General features: G+C 32.4%; 1 protein-coding gene across 5 annotated transcripts; it reads left to right on the top strand.

Annotated features, from left to right (window-relative positions):
* Positions 1 to 4,563: 4,563 nt before the first annotated feature.
* LOC145087622 (agamous-like MADS-box protein MADS2) lies at positions 4,564 to 9,787 on the top strand. 5 transcript variants are annotated; one of them, XM_079025618.1, is made up of 9 exons: positions 4,564 to 4,675; positions 4,902 to 5,163; positions 8,316 to 8,394; positions 8,506 to 8,570; positions 8,756 to 8,855; positions 8,970 to 9,011; positions 9,102 to 9,143; positions 9,285 to 9,442; positions 9,530 to 9,787. In XM_079025618.1, the coding sequence occupies exons 2-9, from the start codon at positions 4,979 to 4,981 to the stop codon at positions 9,615 to 9,617; spliced, it is 759 nt and encodes a 252-aa protein (XP_078881744.1). In that variant the 5' UTR covers positions 4,564 to 4,675; positions 4,902 to 4,978; the 3' UTR covers positions 9,618 to 9,787. The 5 variants fall into 5 exon arrangements, with proteins under 5 accessions (XP_078881744.1, XP_078881743.1, XP_078881742.1 ...); XM_079025617.1 differs by lacking the exon at positions 4,564 to 4,675 and adding an exon at positions 4,685 to 4,816; XM_079025620.1 differs by lacking the exon at positions 4,564 to 4,675 and adding an exon at positions 4,690 to 4,771.
* Positions 9,788 to 11,778: the final 1,991 nt, after the last annotated feature.

Here is an 11,778-nt window from a genome sequence, read left to right on the forward strand (position 1 = left end):
GGATTATTTTATGAAAGAATTTTTGGGCCTATCAAAAGTGGAATTTGTGCTTGTGGAAATTATCGAGTAATCGGAGATGCAAAGGAAGACTCATAATTTTGTGAACACTGCGGAGTCGAGTTTGTTGATTCTCAGATACGAATATATCAAATGGGATACATCAAACTCGCATACTCGGTAATGCATGTGTGGTATTTGAAACGTCTTCCTAGTTATATTGTGACTCTTTTAGATAAACCTCTTAACGAATTAGAAGACCTAGTATACTGCGGTGTGTGATTTGATCGAAATCAGAGTCTAAATGAAAGTTGTACATATCCTTGATAGCTACGTGTGAATATGAAACCCACCGAAAACAGAGCTCGTATGAAGACGATATGAACTTTACATGGAACATAAATTCTTCGCGCACACCCTCACGCAACGACAGAGTGTGCCGTACGCACTGTCACTCCACCTAGAATGCAACACATTGCAACATGCAGAGAACGACATGTCATCACTTCCAACCAAATGTGTGGCGCATAAAGGACCAGATGCGCAGTGTGCAGTCCAAATTCATTTATAAATAGGAGTCAAATTCAGTTAACTCTCACACCCTCCAAACGTTTCTCTCTTAAATTTTCTCAATTTTAAGCCCTTTCTCCCTTAAATTTTCAGTTGATGAATCCATACAGTGTTTGATAGTCGGCTATTAGGAGCTCTTGAGTCAGAGTTATGCTCGCTTAATTCTTGGTTTTCTCTAGATTACTCTCTAAGTTAAGCTACACTTATTATATTTAGGTGCAACTTTTAATTATAGTCATAACTTGTTATTATGAACCCATAATTAAGATTTATTAGTAATCTCAAGTCAGTATACCAATTGATCTACTTACGGTGATGATGTCTAGGCTGGATTTAGTGGGGTGTTTAAAGTGAGATTTCTAAACAGAATATTTTGTATACCAAACGAACCCTACCTCCAGTATAATCCTACCTGGTAGTTCCTTAGTTGATAGATCGTGATGTACACATTGGGATTAGTGAGGAATATAGACTATTATTAGCCGCCAAGAATATTAGACTGAGACCTAGTGACATTCGTATCTAGGTCACGTCAGAAGAAAAGTCAAGGAGTTTGGCGGAGCGCTGCCGAATTCTCCAATCATCCACCTAAGTCATGTGAGTGCATAGTTATTTTAAACCTACACATAAATACAAGTATTCTAAAGGCTCAATTGCTATGTGTGTTGTCTTTATTGTGTTTAATGTAGTTGTACAATATGATTATTTCCCGATTTAATCATATATTTATAATTAATAATATGGTAGGGTAGTGAAAGGTTATGCGAAATAAAAAATGAGATGTTATGATAGGGCTGTGTGAGATAGTGGTTGTGATAGGTTAGTGAAAGTCATGTGAAATAATAAGTCGTGTTTGTCGTGTCTATTCAAAGTACTATTATACCGTTGTGTTAAACCAAAGTACTATTGTACTGCCGTGTCTACCGTGGTACTACTGAATTGCTAAACTAAAGTACTATCGTACTGCAGTGCCTATCGTAACAATCAAAAGTACTAAGGTATTGTTGTGTTGTCGTGTTTACCCAAAGTATTATCACACTGTCGTGCCTAATCAACTAAGAAATATAAGTTTCTACTGATAAAGGTCCTTTAAGTGAGATCCCTCGAGATCATCATACTAGGATTAAAAAGTAAGGATAATGGTAATGGGGTAGTTGGGGTATTTAAATTTTGAAGTATATATATAATTAAAGATTATAATATTGTGGGTTGAAAACCCTATGCACTCACTAGGTTTCCCAGCCTAACACACTAAACTTCTTTGTATCACAGGTATCGATATGAAGGTACCGATAGATAATTATTTGCTGAGAGATTTAAGGAGATGTAGCTCTTTAGTATATTGAGACATTGTAAGTCTATGTTTATGCTTATGTTTCTTATATCAGTTATGGCATCCCCCGCATTCATAAATCAGTGGAAACATTTCTTCGAAAATACTTTTAAGGGACCAAATTCCGTATTGATGAATAAGCTCTGTAATAAATAAGCATAAATAAAAAGTTTTAAAATGACCATGAAATTTATGGATGTTACATTGGGTCATCTAGTAACTAAAGAACGAATCAAAGTTTAATGAGAATTGAAGTAATTATGGAATGAGAATTGCCTAAAAATCGGACCAATATTCAAATTTTATTGGGTTTGACATGTTATTACCATATATTTATAAATAACTTTTCAAAGATAACAAGTCTTTTGACCTATTAACCTGAAAAATGAAGTCTGCTTGGATCATGACCAATGAAAAAGCATTTGAAGAATAAAAAAAATTATATGTAACGTCTATTCTTTCTTTATCCAAAGGGACATAAGACTTTGCGATGTATAGTAATGTATTAGGTATGAGTTTTAGTTATGTCAATAAAAACAACAAAGTTATGGTTCATAACAACTAAATGTAGTGGTAGAACTAGGACAAAGTCCAAATGTGAGCACTTGTGGTTTTTGGGGGTAGCATGCTGGAAAATTAACACTACGTCAAAAAATTCTTATGCCTGAAAAGATAAAGGGTAACAGATTCCACCGTAGAACTCCTAGTTCCACTACTGACTAAATGCGAATGAATTAAATTACCCCACCCATAATATGGAGTTCATAACAAAGTTATTGTAAGCATCGAGCGGGAATTTGGGTTGTATTCATATAGATACTAGTCAAGTGGAAGTCGAGTGGATTTATCATTTATATATGACAACAATATTTGGATTTGTGTAACCATATTTTAATTACTTGAAAGGAAATTAAAAGAAAAACTTCCTTCAAATTTGAAATGCATTTTTTGAACGGTAAGGCAAGAAATATATTAAAAGGAGAAACATACAAAAATCTAGGAGTACAGTCACATAAACATTAAGAAAAAGAAGCATGCCTTAAATTTAAACAAAAGAGTTCCTCATTCAAGCTCCAGATTAACGTTTCATTCCGCCCAACGTAGATGTCCCCCCTTTTTTCTGGCATTGATCCAAAGATGTGAGAGTAGTTGTACCTCTTTTGCCAAAGTCGTTTATGATTTAATAGCACCATTGAAAATAGCCTTGTTGCGAAATGTCCATATAACCCAAATGAAGATCAATGATATTGTTGAATTCAACTCAGACAAATATAATGGGTCTGTGAAAGCTTGGTTGCAATTAAGTAACTCCTTGGTTGATGAGGGGTTTGGATTGAGATAGTGCCATTAGTTTTGCAGCTCTTTCCACACCTCTTTAGTTAATGGATAAGAAAAAAAAGTGATGCTCATCTTCCAGGCCTGCATTACACACTTTTCAATTTGTAGATGTTCTAATACTAATCTTGGACAAGGTTGCCAATATAGGCAGCTTACTATGATTAACTCTCCAGACGAGTATATTCACTTTACGAGGTACAAGGTTATTCCAAAACAAATGAAATCTAGATTGAGGAAGGGATGATAGATCGCAGTACTTCTTGTATGAGGAGACAATAAAATTTTAAGCTATTTAAGCTCTAAGACCATGAAGGTACCTATTTGTATAAGTCGTGCTTTGAAAGAATTCATTGAACTGGATTTTGTTTTTAGCCAACACCAATGGAAGTTTTGCTATTGAGCCCCATCAGCCACCACATCTTTTAGCTCTAGTTGGGTTATTTAGGCAACCATCCAAGCCATGAATGGATTTTGTGACCTCCTTCCAAATGTTATATTTTGAATCTCTAAATTTCCATCACCATTTACCGAGAAGTGCAAAGTATTGCACTTTTAAACTGCTAATGTCTAATCCCGCGAGCTCATTGGGTGCAAGAATCGTGTCCCACACTATCCAGGTCATCTTCTTCTTGTTTGAGTTTCCCCCCTAAAAGAATCTCAATCTTAGTTTCTCTAAAAAATTGATTACCTAATCTGGCGCTTTGTAAATGTAGAAATAATATGATCCAAGGCTACCTAATACTGATTTGCAAAGAGTCAGTCGCCCACCGAAGGAAAGTGTAGAAGCTTTCCATCTGGATAGCTTGGAGTGAAAATTTTCAATTATCGAGTCATAATGGATCACTCTACTCATATGAATTCTGATAAGGAGGTCTAGGTAAGTTAACGGAAAAGACTCCAACTCAATAGATTGAATTGCACAACCAAATATTTTGCTCTTATCTAGATTCACCTTGAGCCCGAAAGAATCAAGAAAATTCAAAACATCTCAATTTTCTCATAAGAATCTACTCAAGAGGTTGGGTTGCAAAACATATATTTTGAGATGCATTATCCACGTTCCTAAACATTTGTTCAAAAATATCTAAATAAATCTCAAGAAAATAAAAGTAGAAAGAGTTATAAAAATATTTCTTTGTTCATTTTTGTGAGTGTCCCTGAATAAAACTTTGATGTAAAACTTAAATTAAAGATCGTGTACGGACAAAGACAAAGACTGAAAGTTAAACATGGTTCTTATATTAAATTAACCTCTTGCAACTCGACACGTGTTATACGCATTGAAAGTTGTTGACAAGTGACAGAAATCTATGCTCTCACTACATGTCGAATTCCACGAGAGTAATCATCACGCGTTTATTTGCAAGTGGGTATACACTCATTTCTTGATGCTTGCTTGCGCTTCTCAAATAGGTTAAAAGCATGAAGCTTTTGAAGGTTAGTAAACACCAGCCCCAAATTTCATATCTTGCTGTACAAACAAAATCTTGAACCCTAGAAAAGAGAAAATCCAAGGAAAACATCTCCGCCTGTGTATTCTTTTTGTTACCTTTTCATCTTTCCTTTATAGAAATTGCAGTATGATCACTCATAATTGAAAGAATTTCTAAATATTGTTTTTCTTTTTCTAATCTTCCTGTAACTTTTTCATCTTCGTATTAAGATTTTGGTTCAGATATAAAGAAGGAATCAAGAAAAGCCATTAAATAAAGAAACGTTTTTGGGGAAAGATATAAAATTATGGGTAGGGGAAGAGTAGAGTTGAAGCGAATAGAGAACAAGATCAACAGGCAGGTGACTTTTGCTAAAAGAAGAAATGGACTTCTGAAGAAAGCTTATGAGCTCTCTGTTCTTTGCGATGCTGAAGTTGCTCTCATCATCTTCTCTAACCGCGGCAAGCTCTATGAGTTCTGCAGCACCTCCAAGTACTCCTTTCTCTCTCTAGATCTCCCTTTCTCTCTCTATATATATATCTCTCCATCTATCTCTCTCTTTGTTGGTGTTTTTCTTTTTGTTTTGAGAATTTGAGAATATGGTTTCTCTTTTGTTTGTTGGTATCGTGATAAGTTTAGCTGTTTCTGTAGAGCTAAAAGTTTAGAGTTCTGCATATTAAAAGAAGTTGTCTTGAAGGTTTTGCATGTAGGTTAGATCTAGGCTTTCGATCTGTCAGTTTGTTATCCAAATCTTCTCATGTCAGACTCATCAGTTAAAAGAATCACAACACAGATGAGCGGAAAAAGAGGATCCAAGAAGAACTAAGTTTCTTTTGTGTACAATTCCTTGTGTTGATTACTTTAAATTGAATTGATCTAGCAGCTACTGTGTTCTATTAATCTTTTCTGCATGCTTCTTGCTAAACAGTAGCCAAATCCTTCTTGGGTTTTGAAAAGAATGATTTAATTAATAAAAAAAAACGAATTTCTTGAGTAAACCCTTGTGATCTACCTGTCTTTCGGTTGAATTAGAGTAAATAATTTTGTTTCCTCTGCAAGTTTCACTTGGTTCATATCTTGATTAGCAGATACAATAAACATGATGGCGACTTTCTTGCATCCTTAAAATAATTGTCATCTACCCTAGTTTCTTAAGGTAAGATGTGTTCAAAAGAGGTTAATTAGTGCACTGTGTGTCGATCTTCCAGTTTCTTGGCACCTAAACCCTTGGTCAATATGTTTGGTAATTTTTCTTTAAAAGGTCAGAGTCTTTAATAGTCTTGTCTGTTTGAAGGGATGAAGAATGTAAGTATGATATTAAGAATTTGTTAAATGTTGAGCAAACATGAATGATAAGTGGAGTTTGGGAGGCTTTTTTATCTCATGTGGATATCTAATGTATAGTATCTAATAACCATGTTTTGATGCATGCGTGTTAATAGATTATATTCCGTGGAAAAGAATATATATACAGTTTCTTGAAATTGCAAATTTAAAGTGTCTTTACTCGCTGGTTGATATATAGGGTTTCTCTAGGCTCTACATACATATATGTATGTGCATATATATGGTAACAAATACCTAGAAAGATGAATGGTTATCTATTGGTACTAATACTCGATTATGTTTATACCAAAAGTATATATAAGATCTCTAATTAAATTATGTTAATGGCTAGTTATAGAACTTTTTATTATTAGATACCACTAAAGGAGGGTGGTCATTATTTGGTTTGGAAAAAAAAACGAAAACCAAATCAAACTGAAACCAAATTAGAAACAAATTAAATTTTAAATCTGATTTCAGTTTGGATTCAGACTAAATGAATTTGATTATATGGTCTGGTTGAGTTCGGATTAAACCAAACCAATTATACCGAATTGACTTAAATGATTATTTTATTAATTAAATATTATATTTGTTTATACTTTAAAAATAAAATAGAAAAATGAAAAAAATATTTTATTATTTTAAATTTCACATACACTTTGATTTCTCAATTCCAAATCAAAAAGTTCATTTCTTTAACACATTGACCATGTCTTCTGTTATGTTTCGTTTGGAATCTCATATTTGATGTTTGAAAGTACTCTAGATTTTTGTATTTGAAATTTGGGATTTTATGTTTGGAAAATTTAGTCTTATGGATTTTATTTTTAACCTTAAAATTTGGTTTTCTTGGTTTTCAAACCAAACAAAAAAAAAATCTTTAATGACTTTAACAATAGTTTGTATTATTTAAAATATACAAATCAAATGCTAATAAATTCATGGTTTAAACACAAGGGTAAAAAGGGTATTTGTAATTGGGCTAATTGGCTTTGTAACCCCTTCTCTTGCTTGTAATGTTGTAACAAAACCTTGTTGTCTCCACTGCCTAGTCCTTTTTGTGGTTTTTGTTGTTTTTATATAATTCTTGCAGGTTCCAAAAAAAATACTAATAAATTGAAAATAAAAAAAAAAAAAAAAAATCTTTTTACAAAAACTTATATCAATAGCATTAAGTAGATCAGTAAAGCCTTTTGTTATTTCCAAAATTTAAGTTTTAAGGGTGTCTGTTGAGTCATTGTAGTTCAACAAGTTCATGTTTTTGTACACATAATGCTCATGTTTTTTGTACACATAATTGAAGAAATAAATGATGATATAATAAAAGTTTTGTCCAGACATGTATTTCTAGGTATATAATTGGAATTGCTTCAAATGCAATTGGACCACATGGCATCAATAATTTGTTCTTCATACAACTCTTAGTATAGCTTACTACCTACTGCAGCAATATATAAGTCATCATTTCAAAATTATGGATTTTCTGGAAGTGTTTTCCATACAACAATCTTTAATAATATTTCCATGGTGTTATGGGCGATGAATTCTAGCAAAGATAATGGGTTTTTTAAGGGTAGGAATGTAATTTGCTTTGCATTTTAATAAGCACTTTGAAATAAGTTAGAATTAGAATGCACTACATTTTTAAAAAACTGTTTATTACCAAGTAACAAAATCTGCAATAAGCATATATACAATATAATAGACAATTCAAACACTCAAAAGTGTTTATTATCACACCAAACCTCATTAAACTAATAAACACTTTAAATAAACAATCCCAATTACTCGTAATTAGGGTTTTCCAAGAAACAATGTATAAGTTGGATGGAGAAACACAAGATTTAGCACAACAAATACCATTTATCAATGAGAATTTCTAATGATCATATTGGAAGGAAAAAAGTGTGATCGATAATTGACATTCATATATAACAGTAATATTACCAAACAACATCATGTAATATAGTGTTTAAACTTTTATATTTGAATCATTTGGTATTTCAATTTGTGTGTATATGTGAAGGCATCTGTGTGTATAGTATAGTATATGTCACTTCAAGATCGTTTATTGCTCAAAACTTTTTAGCTTAAACACTTTGACCTTAATTGCAATTTATCAATCAAGATTTCCTGAAATGAATCGATTCTTTTATGTCTTATGTTTTCTTATTACCAGTTGCTTAAGCACTCGACCCTTGATAATTATGGCAAATTACCAACACCAAATCCTTTCTTTTTCCTACGTACTTCATCGATCAACTCACTTTGTTATTAAAAAAAAAATTAATTGAACATGAGAAAATTTATTTCAGCATGCTCAAGATGCTTGAAAGGTACCAGAAATGCACTTATGGTTCAATGGAAATCGACAGATCAGCCAACAATGCTGAGGTACGTACGTTGTAGCTTTTTTACCAATTTTCTTAATTTCTTCTCAAATTCCAAACACCACATAACACATATATTTTAAAAATTACTTTTCAATCTTTTTTTTTTCTTTAGCAAAACAGCTACAAGGAGTACATGAAACTAAAGGCCAAATACGATTCCCTACAACAGTACCAAAGGCAAGTTTCTTAAATTTTTACAAGTGCTTAATTATATATATATATATATATATATATATATATATATATATATATATATATATATATATATATATATATATATATATATATATATATATATATATATATATATATATATGGTATTAATGAAACATACAAGATTCGTATCTGTATGATAATGACAGGCAAGTTTTTGGGGAGGACCTGGGGCCCCTTAGTCTCAAGGAGCTTGAACAACTAGAACGACAACTGGACTCTACTTTGAGACAAATCCGGTCCATAAGGGTAAAAAAAATCTCCATTTTTACTGTTCACTGACACTCACAGATTCGTGTCTAACCAATGATTTCCCCAAAAAAATTGACTCTATTCGTTTTGGTTAAAAAAAAAAAATTACAGACACAATCAATGCTTGATCGGCTTTCCGAACTTCAAGTGAAGGTAAAAAAAATTCACACGCTCTTTTTGACTTCATATACTCGTCCATGACAACTTTATTACAAGCTAGTGAGTCCATGAAACTATTTATAGGAAAGGATGTGGATTGAAGCTAATAAAGCTTTGCAGAATAAGGTAATTAATTAATATCATCCATAATGTATGTTTGATAAGAATTTACCAGCATGCAACACATAAATATTACTGTAAATAATCATATATAAAGATGGTTTTTTTAGTGTAAAAGATTAACGAATTGAAAAGCTGTTGTTTTAGCAGCTGGAAGAAGTGTATGCAGAAAATCAAGCAGGACCATCATGGGCGGCAGGTGATCATCATCAAAACTGTTGTTCATATGAACAACAACATGATCAGCATCCTCAATCGCAGGATTTCCTCCAGCCGTTAGATTGTAACTCCAATTTGCAAATTGGGTAATTAATCTTTATTTCTAATTACGTATACACCCACAAATAAGAATGATCAAAACTAAATATTGAAATTGAAATTGAAATTAACAGGTTATATAACGAAGTTGGTCCAAGCCATTTAACAGATTCGACAAATGGGCAGAATCTGAATGCATTAGTCCCTGGATGGATGCTTTGACCTAATTGATCATGATATGGTCAACCTTTATCGTTTTTGGTGATATAAATCTATAATATATATTATTAATTTGAATAATCTTTTTTGTCTGAATTTCGGGACTTATACGAAAGGTTTGTAAGAATCTTGCATTATAAATTACACAAGAACAACCTACTTGTTGATTACTATCTCAACAGTATATATGGTGGATGATGATAGTTTTTGTTCCAGTTTGACTTGTAGATTTATAAAGTCGATGTATTTTGGTCTGTTTTGACAAGTTTGGAAAAAGAATAAAATGTCAAGAACTCCATGGGAGACGTAATATGCTTCCGGGCAGAGACATCATAATCGACTTAAGGGCAGTTTGATTTGATATTGTTGCCGACTGAATTACTGAAATTGTACCTCTTCGATATTTGCTTAAAAGAAAAGGTTTGTGTAAGTGTAAGCATAAGCATGGAATGGAAAGAAACTAGGGTTCAAACTTATAATATGGGCCTTTTGAAGTTTACTGAATCATAAAAACAGTCTTGATTAACCCAATTATAAGCTAACCAAACCCAAAAGTCACCATGGAGAATTTATGACGCAGCATACAATAATACAACATAGCATATCTTTTATTTGGCGGATTAATTGAAAAATTAATTAGTTGTTATTTGATGGTTAGAAAACTAGTTAATGATTGCAAAACTATAAATGTTAGCTCATAAAAAGTAATGTTTAATAAAAACTATAACCTTAGTTGAAAAAAAATAACATTAAATGACATAAATGGTCCCTATGGTTTCATTAAAGGAAGAGATCATTATAAATAGAAAATCTTCATAAATGGTCCCTTTTGTTTTCAAGAAAAAAAATAATCTAGATCAGTTTTTAACTTTTTAGGTCATCAACGATAGTCCATGTAGCTCAAAACTTTTAATTGATGATCCTTTTGGTTGACTCCATCAGATTGGAGTCGTTAACTGCCCTTAGATGCTCCATATATGAAGGCATTTTCGTCATTTTACTTGATCTCCCTTATTTAATGTTACTGATCATTATGTAAGACATACTCTTGTCTTCCTCTCCATCCTATTAACCCCGTCCCTCTCACCAGAAACTTACATCTTCCTTAGTCCTCCCAACTTCTGATTAACAGAGCAACTCCTAGCATCTTAGGGTTTCAACCAAACGAAGGATAATGGCACACTGTGTTTGGAATGTCCATGAAAAAAATTGACTTGGAAATTAAATACGATACACGTTACGTCAAAAAACTATTTTTTTTTACTTATAATGTGTTGATTAAAGAGTCACAATGTGTTTGTATTTTCTTATTTGTGATTGCAGTAGGATTTCCCAACTACTTTACGTTTACGATACATTACAATGGATTAATTTTCACTAAGCCGCCAAGTAGAAAATATGTAGATGGTATTGTCTCATATGTTGACTTTTTTTGATACATACATTTTTTCAGTACACGACGTTGATGACATGGTTAAAGAATTAGGATACCAAAATAAGTAGACATGGTACTACAATTACTATATCCCTGATGTCCCATTAGATTATGACTTAATTCCCTTAAGGAATGATGGTGATGGTTTAGAAATGGTCACATATGTCCTTAAACATAGACAACTTGGTGTGTATGTTGAAACTGGGGACACTAGGGTTTTTACATATTATAAGTCCCGTCCAAGGTTGTGATTGAGGAGTTGGAACCTGAAATTTTTTTACCAGCGTTTATAAAAAGAAAACCAAGAAAAAGAGACATAGGTTCTTGTAGTAGGAAATTAGATTTGAATCAACCTGTATATGAGGGACTTTTAGTAACACAATCACACATAATTGATATTGATGAATCCATAACATAAGATAAGTGTATTGTACCATGAAAAATGTCAGATGCTACCCAAAAAAGTCAGATATTTAATGTTGAAAACCATAAAGGCTTACAAACAAGATCTGTTAAAGCTTGTACATCTAGGTTTTTGGCAAACAATATTCTTTAACAAATTCAAGGGAATCCTATAAATAGTCATTCCATGTTGCCAAAAAGTAATTTTCCTTTCACTTTGACCCCTCCTAAACATCATAGACAGACGTGTACTTGACTTACAATATGTAAAGTGCTAGCATATAATAATCAAAACTAACAAGTTTCTTTATGTATACGTTGGGATGC

This window comes from Lactuca serriola, chromosome 2 (assembly GCF_051521515.1).
Source record: "Lactuca serriola cultivar US96UC23 chromosome 2, Lser_US96UC23_V15, whole genome shotgun sequence".
In the NCBI taxonomy this organism is placed as follows: Eukaryota; Viridiplantae; Streptophyta; class Magnoliopsida; order Asterales; family Asteraceae; genus Lactuca; species Lactuca serriola.